The following is a 22063-nucleotide window of genomic DNA, read 5'->3' on the forward strand; positions in this document are numbered from 1 at the left end:
CTTTTCATTTACTCTTCTGAAGTGTAAACATAGAAGAATTAAATACTGAACTGTTTGCACACGGCACCTTTCACAACTGGCTTGTCTTTCCTGTTTCATATCTGTCTCTCTTCAAGGCCCTTTGTCTATCTCTCCTTTAAAGATGCTGCAGGGCAGTTAGTCAACACAAACATGATTGACCCAGAACTTCAGAGCACATGAGTCCACGCTGTAAGGCCAATCTGAGTGACCCAGATCCTAAGCATATGAGCATGTTTTTCGATTCACTTTCCACTAGGAGGAAAAAAAAAGCAAAAGGGAGTGCAAACGAGAAATAAGTGAGAGCAAGAGTGAGAGAGAACCTTCTGGAGAACTGAATCCCAGTCTCTGGAGGAGAAGAGAGTGATGTTCTCACCTGAGGCGAATCCCACGATAACCACAGCCATCAGCCAGCAGAAACGCAACAGATCTCCGAAAATCATCTACAGAGAACAGAGAGGGGAGGGAGGGTGGGGGACCGTATCTCCACCTGCCTCTCAGCAGCTACTGCTGCTAGATCAGGAGTCACCAGAGTTCTACCAGATCTAGTAGGAGCCTCATTTTGTTGTTGTTGTTGTTGTTCCTACTCCCTCCCTTGGTCTGGGAAAAGTCTGATGTCTGAAAGCAAGAGAAACTGGAGACAGCACCGACCTTCTGGATCATGATGGTGAAGGGGCCCAGCATCTGGAATCCTCGCGCAAAGTACATGACGCTGCACCAGCCCAGCACCAGGGCGAAGGACATGGGTACCACCTCCCCGTTGGTGTTGGTGAGCCGCATCACCATGGTCACCAGCACCAGGAAGGAATAGGTGATGCTGGGGGGAGAGAGGGGATGGGGCTAATGAGAGGAGGGACTGGGAATATTCTAGGTCCCTTCTAGCATGGCGCTGACCTGCCCGGAACCCACCGCTCAACCACCTAAACACACACACAGTCACACCCATGAACCCGCTGGAGAAAAAAGTCCCTGGAGGCGAGGGTCCCAGAGAGGGATAGGGAGACCTGAAATGTTTCTGGCAAGGGAAGGCAGGAGGCCAGAAGGAAGAACACTCACGTGATGACATGGAATGGCCCCCCGAGGACAGTCTGTCCAAAATAGCGGGAGAAACCAACCCTGAAGATATCTGGGATCTGGAAAAAGGCCGGGGGGGAGGGGGGAGAAAATGTAGACTTCAGGTCAATAAATCACAGCAACATCTTTTTTTAATCCATTTCCCAGAATAATGGAAATAAAAGCAAACATAAACAAGTGGGACCTGCTTAAACTCAAAAACTTTTGCACAGAAAAAGAAACAAAAAACAAAAAGACAATCCATAGATTGGGAGGAAATATTTGCAAATGATATGACTGCTAAGGGATTAGTCTCGAAAATTTACAAATAGCTTATGACACTTAGTAGCATCAAAACAAACAAACCACTCAAAAAATGGGCAGAAGACCTGAGTAGACATTTCTCTAAAGAGGACAATAGGCACATGAAAAGATGTTCAACATAGCTAGCTATTAGGGAAATGCAAATCTAAACTACAATGAGATATTATCTCACACTGATCAGAATGGCTACCATCAAAAAATCCACAAACAATAATGTAAACTGGTCCAGCCACTGTGGAGAAAAATATGGAGGTTCCTTAAAAAGCCAAAAATGGAACTATCATATGACCCTGCAATCCCATTCCTGGGCATATATCCAGAGAACAGCAGGATCTGAAGGGATTCATGTGCCTCAATGTTCATTGCAGCACTGTTTACAATGGCCAAGACGTGGAAACAACCTAAATGTTTATAAACAGAGGAATGGATAAAGAAGATGTGGTGTACACACACACACAATGGAATATTACTCAGCCATTAAAATGAATGAAATAAGGCCATTTGTGCCAACATGGATGGGCCTAGAGAGTGTCATTCTGAGTGAAGTGAGTCAGATGGAGAAGGAGAACTATCATATGACGTCCTTTATATGTGGAATCGAAAAAGAAATGATACAAATGAACTTACTTGCAAAACAGAAAGAGACTCACAGACTCAGAAAACAATCTCATGGTCACTGGGGGTGGAGGGGTGGTTGGGGACTTCAGGAAGGTCATGTATAAACACTGCTGTGTTTAGAGTGGATAACCAGCGCGACTTTACTGGATGGCACAGGGAACTCTGCTCAAGGTTATGTGCCAGCCTGGATGGGAGGCGAGTTTGGGGAAGAATGGATACATGTCTGTGTCTGGCTGAGTCCCTTCACTGTTCACCTGGAACCACCCACAACATTGTTAACTGGCTATGCCACAATACAAAGTGTTTTTGGTGTTAAAAAAAAAAAAAAAAGGTAAAATACTTCAGTTCAGTCTGAGGGCTCAACTGCACCTCACCTCTAGGAATAGGATGATCGCTGACCCGAGGACCGTCATCAGCTCCCCCACCAGCCGGATTTTATCCTGCTGAGTCACGTAGGCCTCCTGTGGTGAGACATTCAGGATCAGAAGTGCTTTCTGATGGACTGAGAGGCAAATCTTTTTGAGTAAGTGGTCTAAAGCAACTCAACTATATCCAAGATGAATAAGAGCTCCCCTTACCACCACCATTACCACATCACCACCCATCCCCCCACCCCCACTGTATTTGTCATTGCAGCTCAGTCTGTGACCAGGGCGTGAGTCTAAGTAAACCAAGATGCAATGTACTGGGTTAGCCAAAAATACATTCAGGTTTTCCCATACCATCTTATGGAAAATCTGAATGAACTTTCTGGCCAACCCAATACAATATATATGTTCCATATGTTAACAAATTGAGTTACCACCTAACAACTCACTTCTTATGCTGTTGAGTTGTAACTTATGGTGATGTGTGTACTGAGGGGCTGAGGTCACATTTCAGTGCATCAAGTTAAGAAAGTTAAACCAACAGGAAGAGTGGCTTGGCCTGGTTTCAGCTATGCTGAAAGGCCAGCTTTTCCAATCTTGCTGTGGTTCCCAGCAGGTAAAATATAAACACACCACAGAACTCGGGTTCTGGGATGGACCCAGAACCTGCTAGCTCCAGTGAGACCTTGAATCAGTCACTAAAACTCCCTGAGCTTGGGGTGTCTTATCTGTAAAATGGAGACTATAATGGTTACCTCCTGGGGTTATTGTGAAGACCAAATCAGATGGTGTGTTTGGACGTATTATAAGCCACAGAGCACTATAGATGTATTCATGCCTTGTGCTAAGTCACTTGAGTCATGTCTGGCTCTTTCTGACCCTGTGGACTGTAGCCCGCCAGGCTCCTCTATTCTCCAGGCAAGAATACTGGAGTGGGTTGCCATGTCCTCCTCCAGGGGATCTTTCCGATCCAGGGTTCAAACATGTGTCTCTTATATCTCCTGTGCTGACAGGTGGGTTCTTTACCACTAGCACCACCTGGGAAGCTCCATAGATAAATTCATTGTGGTTTGATTATGATTTGGCAATACAGAAAAGGGCTAGAGACACGCTATGGTTTTCAATTCTAAGGAAGGACTCTACCTTATCCTGGATGGTAGGTGTCAACAGTATAGGCCTAAGGTCAACATGAATAAAAACCATCCTCCTCTGCACACCTTACTTCACAGTTAAAAGCTTGCAGTGTTACCCAGATGCAGCAATCAAATTCTACAATAATGTTCCTTAGCTTTTTTGAAGTTATGAGCCCATCTGAGAATATCATGAAGACCACAGGCCCTCTTTCTGGAAAACTGTTCACATACATATAACTCCCAGATGAAACTGAACAAATAATTTCAACACATGCGAGTACCCCCTTAGACTTTTGGGAACTCTGTTCTCCAAGGTCATGTCTTTGAATTGTGCACCCAAGACAAGACTTGGGATGATTTCCGCTGAAGAGAATGGGATCCCTCACTAGGCATGAGAATCACCAGTCATCTTTGTTCTACTGATAAACGGGACCTCTGTGGGCTACTTCAGCAGTGTACTCACTGGTCCAGTGAGAGGCATAGCTTTTGAAACAGGAAGAGATGCTTTGTAGTAGGAGGTGTTCATGGCTTCCCTGGTGGCTCAATCAGTAAAGAATCTGCCTGCAGTGCAGGAGAACTGGGTTCAATTCTTGGGTCAGGAAGACTCCCTGGAGAAGGAAATGGCAACCCACTCCAGTACTCTTGCTTGGAGAAGTCCAAGGACAGAGCAGCCTGGAGAGCTACAGTCAATGGGGGGGGTCGCAAGAATCAGATACAACTTAGCAACTAAATCACTATCTCAGGAGGTGCTCTAGGGTATAAAGAAGGCACCCATCAAGTATCCTGTGGCCTCTAAGAGGGTGTGTGTCAGCTCAGAAGAAGCCAAGGATACAGTCTCTAGGGAAGCATAGAACCAGAGTTACTAAGGGACAGTAGAAATGTTTCAGACAAGTCATGTGGGACCAGGGAAGAGCAGGAAAGGGATTGGTGACTATGTACCTTTAGTAAACAACGTTCTCTAACAATCTGACTAGGCTTCAGTTCTTTTGCTGTTGCTGTCCTTAAAGAACTGATGTTATGCCAACTTTTCTGATGTTTACTTCTCTTGAGAAACTGGACAATTTTATTTTATCATATAGTGAGCTATTTCCCTTTTGCTTTGCTTCCAAGGAAGCTCAGAAGTCTTTTTCGTTTTTTTTTTTTAAATCTCCAGCCCTAACAACTCGTTGAATACCCTTTCCTCCATCCAAAGATTCAGATCATAGATCTTATTCTTTTTCTTTATCTTAATGTTCCTGTTGCATCTGTCTTTCACTGTAAAACAGGCCAGCTCCTTTTGAGAATCAGGTAGTAGGATAAATAATAAGTTTGTTAATTGTGGGGACAAAATAACACTAGATATAGAAATAAAATAATGGCATCTGTGCCATATATGTGTCTATACACAATTTTTAAGAAAACTTTGGACCTTGGTTGCATGAAAGTGAAAGTGAAGTCATTCAGTCGTGTCTGACTCTTTGCGACCCTATGGACTATAGCCCACCAGTCTCCATCCATGGAAATTTCCAGGCAAGAGTACTGGAGTGGATTGCTATTTGCTTCTCCAGAGGATCTTCCCAACCCAGGGGTCGAACTCTGGTCTCCCACATTGCGGGCAGACTCTATCATCTGAGCCACCAGGGAATCCAGGAACTTGGCTGCATATGGCTGGAAAATTGCCAACAACTTTTTCTTTGGGTCTGCTAAGAAGAGGAGGGTACCTGTTGGCCGGGAGCTTTGTGGGGATTAGAGCGCCCCTAGAGGACAGAAGGAGAATGGTATCAACTCTCTTCCTCGGATGAAAATGTAAAAACCCAACTAATGAAGAATACTGGGGATAGTTTTGTTTACCATATACTCCTCCTGGGTCTGCCCTTCCTGAGCACCACTTTGCTTGTTCAACAGATTCCTTTCCAAGCAGGAGTTCCCCTGCTCAAGTTCACTAGTAACAGAGGTGTCCAGAGACGCCAAGCTTTGGCCTCTCTTCCCCTTGGTTTGGGGCTTCCCTGGTGGCTCAGTGGTAAAGAATCCACCTGCAATACAGGAGACCTGGGAAATGTGGGTTGGATCCCTTGGTTGGGAAGATCCCCTGGAGAAGAAAATGGCAACCCACTCGAGTATTCTTGCCTGAAAAAATCCCATGGACAGAGGAGCCTGGTGGGCTACAGTCCATGTGGTTGCAAGAGTCGGACACAACTCAGCGACTGGACACATACACACACTTGGTGTCCGATTGCCCTAAAGTAGCTGTCTCCAGCTCTCGGTCCCCACAGGTCCTTTCCTTTAAAGGAGGCTGCAGAGCACCACACTCTCCTGTAAGCCCCCTTCCTTGCTGCTCGCCAAGACCACCACACAGACCCTTTCATAGGTTTTTTTTTTTTAAATAAAACTGCTCTCTCTAGAAAACAAAGAGTAACATGCATGTGTGAAAGCTGCAATGAAAAGAATAGCAGTTCGTACAACTCAGTAGCAAAAAACCCAAACAATCCAGTTAAAAGCTGGGCAGAGCACCTGAACAGACTTTTTTCCAGAGAAGACATACAAAGGGCTGGCATTTGTATGCCAAAGGTACAGAAAAGGTACTCAGCATCGCTAATCATCAGGGGAATGCAAATCAAAGCCACAGTGAAATATCACCTCAGACCAACTAGGATGGCCATTATCAAAAAGACAAAAAATCAAAATTGTTGACAAGGATGCAGAGAAGAAGGAATCCTTGCACACTATTGTACACTATGTAAGTTTGTGCAGCCACTGTATAAAACAGAAGAGAGGCCCCTAAAAAAGTTAAAATGGAATCACTACATGATCCAGCTTCTAGGTATATATCCAAAGGAACTGCATCATAAAGCAATTATCCTCCAATTAAAAATAAATAAAAAAATAAACAAAGGAAACGAAAACAGAAACTGGAAGAGATATCTGCACTCCTGTGTAAATTACAGCATTAATCACAGTAGCAAAGCTCTAGGAACAACCTAAGTGTCCATCAATCAATAATGGACAAAGATGTGATATACATATCACACACACACACACACACACACACACACACAGAGGCTTCCCAGATGGTGCGAGTGGTAAAGAACCTGCCTGCCAATGCAGGAGACATGGGAGATGTGGGTTTGATCCCTGGTTTGGGAAGATCCCCTGGAGTAGGAAATGGCAACCCACTCCAGTATTCCTGCCTGGAGAATCCCATGGACAGAGGAACCTGGTGGTCTACAGTCCATAGGATCGCAAGGAGTCCAACAGGACTGAAGTGACTTAGCACCCACGCATACACACACATACATATGTATACATACAGGTACACATGTATATGTGTGTGTAAACACATACACCAGAATATTATTCACCTATGAGGAAAGAGGAAATCTTGTCATTCGCAACAGTATGGATGACTTGACGGCATTAAGCTAAGCGAAATAAGCCCATCAGATTAAGACAAATACTGCATGGTATCACTTACATGTGGAATAAAAAAAAAGGCAAACTCCTAGAAAAAGAGAGTAAAAAAGTGGTTGCCAAGGGCTGGGGGCACAGACAAAATAAGGAGAGATTGGTAACAGGATACAAAATTTCAGCTATAAGGGGAATAAGGTCTGATGGTAAAACAAGGTGACTATAGTTAATTACACTGCATTATACAACTGAAATTTGCTAGGAGAGCAGAACTTAATTATTCTCACCAAAATAAATAAATATGTGAGGTGATGACTGTTAATAGATGATAGGAATCCTTTCACAATGTATATGTACATCAAATCCCTGCAATGAACACTTTAAATACCTTACAATATCAATTGTCAATTATACCTCAGTAAAGCTGAAAAATAATGATAGTAGTGATCTTTTAAAACATTTTCCTTTTCTTTGATTTTGAGAGGAATTCTCATATTTCACACTCATGTATAATGTTGGCTCTTGTTTGGAAGAGATACTCTTTTACAAAGTGGAGAAAGGTTTTAGTGTTTTAAAAATGGACAGGGGCACTGAATTATAATGAATGACTTTCTGAGGTCTGTTAAACTGACAATCAGAATCCCCTTTTCATCAACCACTCTTGCACTTCTAGAATTAAACCCTAAGCTCAAAGTGGTAATAAGTTTTTCTTGAATTTTTTAGAATTTTATTCTTCAGAGATTGCATTCAAGATTTCCTGTCTTACATGGAAAGACCCATCCGCAGCTCTCTAGATTTGTGGTTCTTATGAAAAAGTTTGGGGACCAAGGGTATGTTTAGCAAAGTGAATTAAGTGTAAATTCACTTTGCTAAAGTCCTGTTCATTTAGCCTCCCAAATTCTCTCAAATGCTCCGCTGGCTCTCAATCCATAGCACCACTGCCTTAAAGCAAACAAACCCATGGCACCCTGTACCCACTGACCCTCTTTCAACCCACTCCTTACCTCGTTTTTGCACTGACCTTCTCAAATGCATATATCACGACCTGGTTCTCTGCTTAATACCTTTCCTAGTTCCAGCATGTCTTTGGAATAAAAATGAGGGGGGAGATGGGAGTGATGAGTATTCTCTAAATCTTTATCATAGTAGAAATTCAATAGCTAATGTCTAAATTTAGTTATAGAGATAGAAGTGGGTTATTCAGTGATACAACAGGGACCAAGGGCCTAAAGAGGTAAAAACTAGTTGCTGCCAAGAAGTGTGAGTGAGGTGGGCAGGCTAGTGTGCTATTGGTCTTCATTATACCTGCCACTGGGTTTTTTAAGTCATGGGCATGAATTCTTTACTTAGAAGTGCTCACTGTGAAACAGGAATGAAAAATATTCAGACTACCAAGTGTGATGCCCAGAACCCTTGCTGAGGTTGCACATGTGTTCTTTTAGTTAGAACTGTGCTTTGTGAGATAAGAATAAAAACTAAGGGACTTCCCTTAGTCTAGTGGAAGTCTAGTCACACTTCCATCGCAGGGGGTGCGGGTTCAATCCCTTGTCTGGGAGTCAAGATCCCACATGCTATCTGGTAAGCCAAAAAAAGAGGGAAAAAGTCTTATATTTTATTCTTCCTTTTCCTCTATTTTTAAAATATAAGACTCAGCACAATGGCTTTGCTGATCTGGCTCCTGCCCTGGGTCCCCATACTCTGTGTCGGCTCCAGCCATGTTGATTACCGGGGTCCTCAACTGGTAAGACAGGTCTCCGTATGAACTGTGCCCTATTCTCAGAATGCCTTCCTCCACCAGAGTTTTCTGGTTCACCGTTAACCTCAAGACCCAGGTCACAGCATTCCTCCTGGGTCTCCTTCCCTGCCCCTCTGCCCAGATCAGCTGTCTCCCTGCAGGAACACGCTGCCAGTCTCTGGCCACAGCCCTTCCCCAGCACACTGCAGTCATCTGGACACCTTCTGTCACATCAGGACTCTTAGAGCTCCCTTAAAGCAGGGACCTCTAACTCCTTCTTTTCATCTACAATGCACACACAGTAGATGCTGCATTCACAAGGGAGGCAGGAAAGAAGGGAGCAGGAAAACAGACAGGAGCTTGCTGAGCATGATCTAAGAGCTGGAGGCAGGCAGAGGGGAACCAGGAAGCAAGAGCAGGGAGGTAGATGGAGAAAGGATGATGACGAACTGGGCTCGCCTGGAATTTCCAGATTCCTAGCTCAAGGTCACCTAAGCAGCCTTAGTTAATAATGCACTGAGAAACTACTCCCCCCAGCTGCTTTAAAAAATAAGCATCTTTCAACAATGACTAGAGTTCTTAACCCCTTTGTATGGCTTAGGATTTCAGGAGTTGTCAACGGCCAGAGCCCCTTGGAGGCTGACTGGCCTTACTTTGTTAAGAATCAGCTTACAGAGAGTGTCCCGCTCACCAGCTGGTTGAGCTCATTGTCTTGAAGGAAATGCCCAGAGAAGGGTGGGCCTAGCAGGGCCCAGGTACCACTGTGGGGAAGTGTGGGAGCAAGTGCAACCATCAGGAGGGGGAAGGCACCGGAAACAGCTGTCACGCCCCATCCGAGACCCTCTCCTTCTCCCCAAGATTCTTGCAGAGGGATGAAGCTCCCAGAAAGAGACCTGCTTGGTCATCATTCATTCATTCATTCCTCTCATCCTCTAAACTGTGTGGGGATTCCTAACCAGGTTGCCCATCAGAATCAGATGCGGGGGTGGGGGGGGGTGGTACTTGTGATCTAGTGGATGAGACTCCATACACCCAATGCAAGGGGTCCAGGTTCGATCCCTGGTTGGGGAACTAAGCAATTGCAACCAAGCACATGTGCTGCAACTACTAAGCCCGCAAGCTCCAGCACCTGCTCACTGCAAAACTAGAAAAGCCCGGGTGCCTCAATGAAGACTCAGTGCAGCCAGAATATATACATACACATGTGCACACATATACACATACATACACACACACACATTCACACATACACGTATACACACATACATATACATATATACATACATACATACATACATACATACAAGAATTGGCTGGGAAGCTTTGTCACAACACATATGCCTGGGCCAACCCTGGAGACTCTAATTTGGTGCAGGAACCAAGCATCTTTTTTTTTTTTTTTAAGATGTAAATATTTCTACTATAGATCCCCACGTGAGAAGCACTGGGCCAAAAAGGGAGGAAGATCTCATGGTTCCCATATAAGTCTACCTTTAGGGGCTTATTTTGTGTCCTCATCTCTGTGTTCTCTCAGGAAAATTAACCCAGCAGATGTCTTCTCTCTACGGAGGCATGCTTATCCATTCCCACAGAAGCAGGACTTACCCTAGCCACCAAAAGGTTAATCACATAAACGCTGGGGCCCATGTTGATCAACAAGCTGAAGAATTGATGCTTTTGAACTGTGGTTCTGGAGAAGACTCTTTAAAGTCCCTTGGACTGCAAGGAGACCCAACCAGTCCATCCTAAAGGAAATCAGTCCTGAATATTCATTGGAAGGACTGATGCTGAAGCTGAAACTCCAATACTTTGGCCACCTGATGCGAAGAACTGACTCATTGGAAAAGACCCTGATGCTGGGAAAGATTGAGGGCAGGAGGAGAAGGGGATGACAGAGGATGAGATGGTTGGATGGCATCACCGACTCAGTGGACATGAGTTTGAGTAAACTCCGAGAGTTGGTGATGGACAGGGAAGCTTGGCGTGCTGCAGTGCATGGGGTCACGAAGATTCAGACACAACTAAGTGACTGAATTGACCTGAACTGAACTGATGATCAACACTAGAGCATAGGCAGTAGCTCAGTGGCTACAGGTCGGAGGCAATTCCATGTCTGACTGACTCCCCTGCACTCCAGCACCTCTTATCTTGCCAGGGAAATATCAGGTGTGCCCAGGTACAGGTGAGTGTGGCAGGCGCTGGCTACCCATCAAAGCCTGGAAACAGGAGTTCCTCAAGCAGTGGGTCCCTCTGAGGAAGAAGCCTGGAATCCAGCATATTTCTCTGGAGGGAGAAATGACCTGGCTTTGTATTAAAGTTGAAGCTTCTGAAGTGAACCAGACCAGAAGCCCAACCAGCACTGCCCTTACTGGTCGAGCATCTTTACCAAAGGACTTAACCTCTCACAACCTCAGATTCACCATCTTTAAAATGTGTATAAAAATCTCATTTACTTATGAGGGCATCTATGAGGATCACCCGGTATCATACTTTAGCATCCATAATGCTGTCCACAGAATCACAACACCAGCAGCGAGTCAGAAACGCAGAAACTCAGGGCCCACATCAGCTTTCCTCTCTGAATCTGCCCTTTCACAAGATCTCAGAAGCACCGGCAAATGCATGGCCAGTGCTCAAACCCAGCGCCCAATAGATGTTATTTTTACCTCCCGGGCTGTCTGCTTCTCCCACCTCTGTCTTCTCTTTAATTTGCTGTGCTTGTTCCAAAGGGAGTTGGGTAGGACCTCCAAGTAAAGCAGGGTCGAGCTGGTGTACAGCTGGGTTTCAAATAACTGGCACTTTGAATAGCGGAGTGTGTGAGGAATTGTGACGTGTAGGAAAAGCAGTCTCACTGACCATGACAGGTAGAGGATGATTTCAGATAAAAAGAACCCACGAGTCACTCCTGCCACGTCCTCTCCCTGACTACCTACATCCCATCCATTGTATAGTAGTGATGATTCTGCCTTCGATAAGTGCCCTGATGCCAACCCTTTCTCTCAGTCTCCCCATTACATCTTGAGGCCAATCCACCACTATTCTCTTTCTTCACTGAACTGTAATAGCCTCTTAGCTGGTCCCCCACATCTTCCCTGGCCCCCTCAAACCTGTTCTCCACCCTACAAACAGAGACATTGTTCTGAAACAAAAGTATTATCAAGTGTCTCCCCTGTTTAAAATCCTGAGCCTCCCATTAGCTTTAGGATAAAGAGTAAAATCCTTGGGATGGCCAGCAAGGTCCTACATGATTTGGGAAAGACATGCTGGGACAACTTAATCTGGAGGCTCCTGCCCCAGCTCCCTCTATCCTAGCTAGCCTTCTTTCAGTTCCTAGACATTCACAAGGCTCTTCCTGCCTCAGGGCCTTTGTATATGCATTGTCTCTCCCTAGAACTCACTTTCCACCTTGAATCCATCTGTGCATGCATGCTCAGTTGTGTCTGACTCTTTGTGACTCCATGGACTGTAGTCTACCAAGCTCCTCTGTCCAAGGAAATTTCCAGGCAAGAATACTGGAGTGGGTTGCCATTTCCTCCTCCAAGGAATCTCTCAGTATCCTGTCTTCTTATCATAAGAAAAACTCATGTGAATTGTAACAATCACAGTTTGCAGTGAAATTTCTATTCATTTAATTAATGTCAATCAGTCTGCAAACACCAAAAGGCAGTGGTGAAGTGTTTTGCTCAGACCAGGTTGAGTTTCCAATACCTACAATAATGCTTGGGGCACCCTTAGGCTCTCAGTAGTGGTTTGTTTAATGAATGAATTAACAAAGTGATTTGGAGCAAAGCAAAGGGCATTGGAGAGATCAAGGAAAATCATCAAAACACAGAAAGGAAATCTGATGATGGGAGATCAATGCCCTCTTGCTGAAAAGCAAATCAGGAGTCTAAACAATCAGAGTGATCAGTTTCACCTTAGAAAGCTTAGAAGAGCTCAGTTCAAGCTGTGTATGAGAATCAGTCAAGGAGTTTCTTAAAACACCATTGCCAGGGGCCACCATTTCAGACATTCTGATGCCTCAGGTATGGGGCAGCTTAGATCTGTAACTTTTTTTTTTTTTTAACCAGATTTCCATGTTTCTTATGTGTTGGTGTTGTTGTTTAGTTACTAAGCCGTATCCGACTCTTTGCGACCCCATGAACTGTAGCCCACCAGGCTCTTCTGTCCATGGGATTTCCTAGGCAAGAGTACTGGAGTGGGTTGCCATTTCCTTCTCCAGGGGATCATCCCAACCCAGGGATCAAACCTGCATCTCCCACATTGGCAGACAGTTTCTTTAGCACCGAGCCACCAAGGAAGCCCTAATAAGCAGTCTTGGTTAAAAAACTACTGATCTAGCAAGAGATAGGATCTGTTCAAGTCAAACAGCTCTTTGGTTTTAGAGTTAGGACTTAAATCTAAGCCACCTAATCCCAGACTTCGAACTTTCTGCTCACTTGGCAGTCTAGGAGAACTAGGATTATAATGCACTTTGTTCTGCCTAAACCAAGTAAACATTGAATGAAGACAGGAAATTAACTCTTATTGATTAAGAGAGTTCTTGGGAAGTCCAGGAATAGCATAACTTTTACGGCTGAGCAATGAAGCATCCTAGAGTGAAGACATTTCTTAAAATAGCTCCAAAACTCCACCCTTTCCTATGACTTGCTTTTGCCTAGTTTATGCCATCTTGTATAAATAAAGGAGTATTTTGTTTCCTTTCCAGTGTTTTGAGATGGTGCTCTGGGCTACTGTCATGGAGTCCAGTGAGTTTTCTAGATCCCATCAGACCCACAGAGAAAACCCTACAGTGACTGAGAGCTCTGTGAGTCCAGATTTATTAATAGAATTTGATATAAAAGTACTCATTTATCTAAGAAAAAGCTCTATAGGCTAATTAATATGGCAACAACTGCATTAATCAAGTTAAAACCCTATGTTGGTACATTTTCATATTTCTAAGACTCTCAAGTAATAGAAATATAAAAGAAAAGAATTCCATACTATTCAACAAATGTGGTACATCATGAAAGCAGAATCTTTCAAGTCATGGTGATAAGTTTGGGAGCCCCTGATCTAATCCCAGTTGACTTCCTACTAAGAGGAACACATGGGCCCCATCAACTCAGGACCAAGGCCCAAGGGCTCATGCCAAAAAAACACAGACCTGCGCTGATACTCCTCCCTATTCAAGCTGCTCACAGCTGCCTTCTTAAGCCCCACCTACCCCAACCAAGAAAATATTTAAAAGTCATGAGTCTTCTATTTTGGCTAAAGTAGATTTTATCAAAGTGAGCAAAAGGGTGAAAATGCTGAAGGGGGATGCTGAAGGGGGAAAAGAGATGAAAAAGAGAGAAAATGCAAAGGAAGTTAGAGCACTTAGCTATAATTATGCTTCATCTAGTCCTGAGGCAAGGGGAAGTAGCTGCTAATAATTTAGACTATCTGGACAATTTGGGTCAAAGGAACATTATATTCACAGGGACATAATTAGTCCTCCCACAGAGAGAAAGAGACACAGTGCTAAGAAGGTAAGAGAGAAGAAGGAGTCTTGGTGGTAATCAGTTGCTCAGCATCACCCAACTCTTTGGCTAGAAGGCTATCTACATTCTGAATCTACAGTCTAGACCCAGAAAATCCCCCCAGTCAGCCTGAAACAAAGGAAGGCTGGGAAAGAATGCATCTGAGGAATCAGAGTCAGGAACACTGGAAATGTCCAGCCAACCCCATGTTCATCCATTTCCTTCATTGTTATTGCTGGCCCATCTCAGTTGGCCATCCCTTCCATGTCCTTATTTCCTGGGGTATGGTCTCCACACCAGGGACAACCTTCATGTCCCATTTGAGACACAGGGAACCCAGCTTCCCCCGAATGCACCTATGCCCACCTCGAACAAGGCAGCCCCACCACACTCAGCCTTGTGTTCCACGGCAGCAAACCCTGCTTTGTGAGAGTCAGAGGCTCTGGACACACAGCACACTGTAGATACACCAAGAGGCAATTCTAGAAGCTTGGAGTGACTTGACCTACTTCAGCATTTAGTAAGGCTCTCTGCCCTGTCCTTTCTTTGAGTATCCACTGCCTTTGAGCTAACTCGACTCAGGTTATTTGTTCCTTAACTCCTCCAAACTGCCCCTCTCCAAGTCCAGGTTGAGCTATACCTCTAGCTGACCCATTCGGCATTGAGCATAAATCTCTAGCCATTGAGCTCTTACTTGCCTGGCAAAATTGTTCCTCCTCTGTCTTTTGCTTTCTGCCCACATGCCTGCACTCCCTTTTAGGTATTTTCAGGTCACTAGGATAAGAATTTCGGTTACCTATTAAACTAACCCAGTGTTGAATGTACATGCCTAGAAGCACTCGTGAGAGCCTGCTCATTCTGTCACAACGAGGAGTCTGCTCCTTTCAACAGCAGACCCGGACACTGACTCCACATCTCCGCTCAGTCATCCTCACCCCAGGTCTCTGAAGGTGACTCACAGAATGACAAGCTCACCAGAGTAAAAGCGACCCCAGAGACTATTTCCTTCCAACGGATACCCAATCCAGGCATCCTCTGCAGCACCTTTGACAGGTGGTCAGACAGCTGATGCAGCCCTTTCAATGCACTCATATTAACTGTGTTCAGAAGCGAATGCAGGTCAGAAGAATGTCTGTGTGACCCTAACAGACCACTGGCAGACTCAGAAAATGGACCTGGAGCACACTCGTCCTCCCTTTAGAACAACAAGACTTCTGTTGAAGGTCACATTTACAAAGGTCTGGTCTACAGACCTTTGTGAGTAACAAGGGATATTACAAAGGCCCAGGTAAACTAAGCATTCTTTCAAAGTTCACAAGAAAGCCACCACTCCCTGGACAAGTCCACTGGTATTCACTGAGCCCCAGCTTTGGTCCTCTTAACTCCCGCCTAATTTCTGTCCAGGTGATCAGGAGCCTGCCCCTGCCAGAGTCAAGGGAGTGGCATATCTCCTGGGCAGCGTGGCTGGTTTCCAGTGCCATCACCGCGTGCTATCAGCCCTCTCATCCCCTCTAAGAGTCACCTGGAGCAGCTTCTGCTGGAATATGGTGACGTCTCGGGAATCCGTGCGGTTGCCACTACGGGCCTTGAGAGGGCGGTGGATGCAGCACATGGTGAAGCAGATCATATAGAGCACGTACAAGGCTCCCAGGATGCAGAAGTAAGGCCGCCCGTACTTCCTCCACTTGAAGCTCACCAGCTGCTTCACTGGGGTCTGCTCCAGGATCTGACGAGCCTGCCATAGAAGAAGAGGGCAGCAGGGCATGACCAACATAGTGAGTTGCAGCACCAGGTTCCCCACAGGGTCCCAGACAGGCAGCGTCATGATCAGCACAAGTGTAATTCATTCCGTTCATCTTTTCATTCATTTCTTCTACAGATGACTAGTCAGTTTCTACTGTATGCGGTGCCTCATGCTAGTGCTACAGATAAACCATGGAAGACGTAAATACCAGGATCTCTGAGCTCCTCAGAGGCTCTGAAGGATGAGACATAGATGGCTGAGAGAGTTGAGTGAATGGAGAGTTAGGCAAGGTCTTTTATAAAGTAGCAGCAGTTGCCAAGGCAGGAAGGGGTGAGAAGACATTAGCACATGAGGGGGATATGGCAAAATCTTTTGGAGGGTTCAGGCATTATCCTGTATGAAGCCACTGAGGGCCAGATCATGGTACCTCAAGAATGCCTAGCTAAGGAGTTGGACTTTGTTTTCTGAATGCAATGGAGAACAATTGGAAGGTTCAAGCAAGCAGGTAGTCAGATTTGCCCTACAAGTATTATGGACATGAGAGGAGCATCAGAGGACTCTGAGAGTGGGGTGTGGCCATAATCTAAGCTGGGTAGGTTAATGCTCAGATCTAAGTAGCCAATGAGACATTAAAGATGCTCCTGAAAGAGGATGATGGGTGGCATGATGCATCTAGGAAAGTGGGAAAAGGCAAAGTCAGAGCTTAGCTGGAGGGATTACCCACTAGTAGAAAAAAGTACCTTTTCCCACCAAGCCTTGAGAGTAGGAGAGAGACAGGGGGGCAGTTTCTAGACCTGCTGGGCAGAACAAGGCAGAAAGTTGAAGAAGCTCCAGTCAGAGAGCCTCTATTTTCATCATAATGAACAAATCTTGGTTGCCCGATAGAACTGAAGGTGAAGGCTGGGCTTCCAATCCCTAAGAAATCCTACTCTGAAGAAGTTCATACCAGCCAGCCACTTTGTTCATCAGATCCTCTGATAAACCAGACCCTCTGTTCATTAGTACCAGCTATCATCTGAGTTTTGTGGCTCTAGAGAGTTCTTAGGAAATTGTCGGGTGGCAGATAAACAGTAAAAACTGTATTTTGCCACCATCTTGGAGGTCCCAAAAAGCATCAGTATTTTCTTCTCTTTATAAATCTTCAACAAACTTTCCTTTCCCTCATATCACCCAATCCAACACTGTCTGAATGACCCATGCATTTTTCCCTCTCTGGAAAGCTCTCTTTTTCCTCATCTGCCTGGTGATTCCCAATTCCACCTAGAAGCCCCAGCTCAAGCACATCTCCTGTGACGTCTTTTCTGGTCCATCCAAGCCAACGTAAGCCAACCTCCATTCTGTTGCACCATCATGTACCATTGCACCATTATGTACCATTCATAGTACAGACCCCAGTGATCTTTTATCTTGCAGGCTATTATAGTTACTGAGAACAGGGATGGGAAATTGACAAAGCTGTCTGAAAGGAAATGCTTTTTAATTTATTTCTGTACTCTCAGTTCCTGGTACAGTGTCTGGGACCCAGCAAGAAGCTCAATATGCTGAACGAATAAGTGATAGGAAGTAACATCTATCTGGAGAACTCCTCATATGCAGTGTTAGTATGAGAAAGGTAAGCAGAAGGGACCAGAGCTAAGCAGAGAGCGGAGTTAGGGAAGCGGTATTGATTGGCAATTTCTCCCAAAGTCCCAGGAGTCTATCCTCACCCCCATCTATTACAGGGAAGCCTCTGAAGCCGAGGATCTTGGCAAACAGACAGGTCCTGCACAGACTCCTGAAAGCCCCTAATCCTGCATGGTGTCTGTACCTCCCGTTTCTTGGAGGAGACCACAAGCTCTAGAAAGGACACATCTTCTCCCCAGGAGTCGATCTCCGTGAGGTCGTAGAGAGTAGAGGTCAGCGGCCCACATGTCCACTGGATGTACTTCCGCTTCTGCATCAGGTGTTGGAACATCTGGGCGGACACGGGTGAGACGGGGGTCAGCATGTAAGGAGCAGGTCAAGGGCAACAGCATGGTTACTTACTCCTTGGATCTGATGGACAGCTGGGAACTGACAAGCCTCTGTTGACCTGAACCTTTTAATTTGGGGCTGTCTTTCCTTCCCAAAAATCCTATAAAGATCTGAAAGGAGAGAATAGGTGAGGGGAGTGGAACTTTGGGTTACCATAGCAGGTATTCTCAGGTAAGATTCTGTAATCCCCCAGAGTCAGAAATTCCTGAGGCTGAGGATTTTAGTGATGGAGATGGAGGTAAGGGACCACCACCCTTTTGGGGAGTTTGGGAAGAAAGATCAGGGGAAGGATCCCCGCGGGGTTGGGGGAGGGCCCCTCACCACTGTGTTGCCCTCCACTCCGGCCAGCTTGAAGGGGGTGAGGCCCTGGTGATTGAGCATGAGGTCCAGGGACTGCAGGTGGTCCCCTCGCCTGTCGTAGGACAGCAGCAGGTTGTACATCTGGCAGGCGAAGGTTTTGTTGGGCTGGAGGATGAGGATGTGCAACACTGTGTTTCCTAGGAGAGGACACGGGGTGTCACATGACCCCTGGGACCAGAGTCCCTGCTGTTCCCCAGGACCACCCACCCCAGGGGGGGCCTGAGGGGGTCCCAGCCCCTCCCCTGCCACTCCCAGCATCCCCTCCAGCCCAGCTCTTACCCAGGGAGTCCTGGGCCCGGATGTCAGCGCCATGCTCAATGAGCAGCCTCACGATCTCCTCGCTGCCCATGCAGGCGGCAAAGGACAGAGGGTGCTCCCCTGGGGAGGCAGAGGCCCGGGCAGGCGTGAGATGCAGGAGGGGACGGGCAGTGTCTCTGAGTGACCGCCTCTGCCTCCCCCATCTCTGGGGACCCTCGTCAGCAGGACCAGAGGCGGGGATGCTGGAGGGGGCCCTAGGGTGGGAGTGGGGGCTTGGCTGCGGCCTTTGGCCCTGAGGGCGGACCCCTCCCAGCTTCCCCAGGCACGGAGGCTTCTCAGCCCACCCTCCCTTGACTGGTGCCCCCCTCCTCATCCTCCCAGCCCCGGTCCTGGCTCTCACCAAAGTAGATGAGATTGTGAGGACTGAGGCGGAAGGCAGAGCCTACAGCTCTCGCGGAAACGCTGGCCCCGTGGGCGAGCAGGGCTTTCACCAGGTTCACGTTCCGGTTCATGACCGCTATGTGCAGCGCCGTCTGACCTGGACAAGGGAGCCCTCCGTCAGGGCTGTTCCGAGCTCTCCTGGAGACACAGCATGCCCCCTGGCTTCCAGGAGATCCCTGACATCCTTGCATGGATTTCTTCCCTTGACTCAGCAGAATGGTGTGAGACAGAGCCCCAGATGTCCCTCAGGCGGGTTCATTTAGCGGTCCCCGCCTCCTGACTACTGGGGATGGCATATAAGGGTAATCACTCTAGTGCAGCTCTGAAAGAGAGAGTTCTATTCTTCACGGAACGTGAAAGGAGTTGAAGGGAAATAACAAATGGCTAAAGCAGGTCCCAGACAGTCACAGCCAAGACCAGGACCTCTGCCTTCCTCCCACACTCCTGAGCACCCATCACTCCTTCCCCGACCTCAGAGGCTCATTGTAAGAGGTGACTTCAGACTCTCCCCTACTTGCATCCACCTTGAAAAACTGTGGAGGCACCTCACCTACAAATGGCTCACAGATGGCAGGCTCCTTGACCAGCTCGGGGACAGCCTCAATCAGCACCATGGCAGCCTCCAGGTTGTCATAGAGGGCGGCCACGTGCAGTGCCGTCTCCCCGACAGCCCCTGGAGTGGAGGAGACAGGGGCATTAAGATTTCCCAGAGACACGCTCCACTGCCCCTCGGCAGAAACCCTCCGAGTGCCGGGGCTTCTGCCCCATCTCCATCACATCGAACTCTGATCCCACCTCGTTGCCGGAAGTCACAGTTTCGGTCCAGCAGAAGTTTCCTCAGGACACACAGGTCGTTGTCCTTGGCTGCCCGAAGCAGAGGAGACTCTCGAATCCTGGCAGAGGATGAATGGGAGTCAGGCAGAGACAGAATGTCAGAGAGGCCCAGAGCAGAGAGGAAGAAAGACCGTGTCCGCCTGGACAGACAGCGGCCACACGGAATGCGCGGTGACATGTTGCAGCATTGTCTCCTGGACTCTAGCTCGGGGTCAGATAGGGGCAAGAGTCTGGCTCAGGGTCCCTGTGGGGTGGCATCGCTACCTCTTCCCACCGGTGGCGGGGGGACTCCTGGCTCAGCTGACTGAGGAGCAGAGTACCTGAGGGAGGAGGGCCCGGCCCAGGGAATGGGTGGTCCTGGTGGGCCTGGCCAAGTCAATCTAGCTGAGTACATGTCTCAGGAACTTGGGGATCGGGAGTGGGTGGAGGAGAGGGAATTTCTGCCCGGTTTCATCCCTGCTCCCAGGCCTGCTGAACTGGCTCTCTTTAGCCGAGAGGAGCCAGAGAGACTGGGAGGGGGCTGAGAGACTGGCCAGCAATTAGGACTCGGAGATTTGTGAGCTGCTGGAGTTCTAACTCCCCGGGGGCTGTCCAGTTGCACATTCCTGCTGCCGGGAAGGAGAGTTCCGAGAGGGACTACGAGGGCTCCATCCCTCCCTGAGGGTCACCCCTCGACTCAGGAGTCTGAACGCGCTGTCTGCGGCCAAGCAAGGGCATGGCTGTGAGCTTCTCCGAGTGTGTGCATCTTGGAGTGGGCGGGAGGAGCCTCACGGAGACAGTCCTCCTGTGGTACCTCTGCAGGTTAATCTTTGTCTCTCTCCGGCCTGGGTGAGCCAGACAAGAGATAATGCCGAAGCCGGTTCCTGCTGGGCAAGTATGTGCTGAAGGTGGACACATGGATGGCAGGTTGAGGGTCAGGAGGGGAGAGGTGAAAGGCCGGTAAACAGACTGACGGTGGGCAGTTCCCGTGATGACCCCTAGCCCCCAGTTCCTCTCTTCCAATGGTCCCCCCGAGCCAGGGGAAAGAAGCTTTTTATCTGAAGAAGCTTTTGATCTCAAGGTAGGACTCAGGTCCATCCCTCACTGAATTTCTCTCCAGAGACAACAGGTGGAGTGGGGACCAGCCTACTGCCTGTCTCACCCACACCCTCCGTGTGAGTGCGCCCAGCTCAGGGCAACCAGGGCCAGGACTGCAGGGTCCAGAGGCTCTGCACGCAGCTCCATGCTCCAGCCTCTGGCTTGGGGAAGCCGCTGCCTGTGAGTCTAGTCCTGGCTGCCCGCTCAGATCTGCTAACGACAGCTCTCTGATGGGAGCCAAATCCCCCGAACACCCCGAGGGAGAAGCCTGCCTTCAGGATGGGTCCCTGCTCCCGTTAGTCTTCCGGGGGTCTGGACCTCAGGGCTGACCTGAAATGCTGTGCCCCTCGGGGTCACCAGTCCCACTGGAGCTGTCCCGGGGACAGGCTCAAGCCTCACTGTCTGCTCGGGATCTAGCACAGCCTGCACACAGGAGACTCAGGAAACGCACATGGGCTCCAGGAGTTCCCACTGGGACTCCCCAGGGTCTCCTGGTTTCCACGGTCAGCTGGTCAGTTCCAGGTGTTGCACAAACCAGAGCTGTCCCCTGTTGCCAGGTCATCAATTTCATTCTCATTAACAGTAACTCCTCACTCTTTCCTCACCCAGTGAGTGTCCTAAAACCCGCAGGATCTTAACCCTTCCCCAGCACCCCATTTCCTGCCAGCCTGCACCCGCCTGCTCCAGTTACGCCCGACATACATGCTGGCTTCTCCCATCTTGTATCTTTGGGTCCCCAGCGCCCCCACCTTCACTAGGCAAGAGCCCCAGCATCACCCTGCCCCAGCCTTCCCGGGACCCAATGCCACACCCCTCCTCCACTGCTGACACAGGAGCTGGGCTTCCGTAACGGATGCACGGGTCCATCCCAGCACTGGGCATTGAACTCTGGGGTGCTCTGGTGGGCAGGGCAGACCGACCCAAGTGGGCGGAGGGCTTGAGACTTAGGGAGAAGGGGGGCAGCCTACTTCTTCTGCTGCAGCATGTACGTCTCGTCCAGACGCTGATCCCAGTCTTGCTGTCCCACCAGCCAGGAGGTCAGCAGTTTCTGGAGTTGGATCGAGAGACCCCTGGCCTTGGACGGAGGCGCTCCCATGTCTTCTCCTTCCAGGCAGTGGCCAGTCACGGGGAGGAGGTGGTTCAAGGGAGCAGGGCTAGGACTCAGCCGGCAGCTGAAGCGGAGACAAGGAGGAGGGATG

The 22063-nt window shown here is 47.9% G+C and overlaps 1 protein-coding gene across 1 annotated transcript in view; it reads right to left on the bottom strand.

Moving 5' to 3' along the window:
* The window catches only part of TRPV5 (transient receptor potential cation channel subfamily V member 5), a 30431-nt gene extending 8368 nt beyond the window's left edge, over positions 1-22063 (bottom strand). The window contains exons 1-12 of the mRNA XM_043462425.1: positions 21833-22063; positions 19749-19846; positions 19504-19626; positions 18913-19050; positions 18534-18632; positions 18216-18391; positions 17689-17835; positions 15660-15872; positions 2388-2474; positions 1075-1151; positions 670-835; positions 395-461 (exon numbers count right to left, since the gene is read on the bottom strand). Of these exons, the coding sequence (XP_043318360.1) occupies positions 395-461; positions 670-835; positions 1075-1151; positions 2388-2474; positions 15660-15872; positions 17689-17835; positions 18216-18391; positions 18534-18632; positions 18913-19050; positions 19504-19626; positions 19749-19846; positions 21833-21960 (1519 nt within the window). The 5' untranslated portion in view covers positions 21961-22063. The remainder of the gene's footprint in view (positions 1-394; positions 462-669; positions 836-1074; positions 1152-2387; positions 2475-15659; positions 15873-17688; positions 17836-18215; positions 18392-18533; positions 18633-18912; positions 19051-19503; positions 19627-19748; positions 19847-21832) is intronic.

Source organism: Cervus canadensis, chromosome 3 (genome assembly GCF_019320065.1).
Source record: "Cervus canadensis isolate Bull #8, Minnesota chromosome 3, ASM1932006v1, whole genome shotgun sequence".
NCBI lineage: Eukaryota > Metazoa > Chordata > Mammalia > Artiodactyla > Cervidae > Cervus > Cervus canadensis.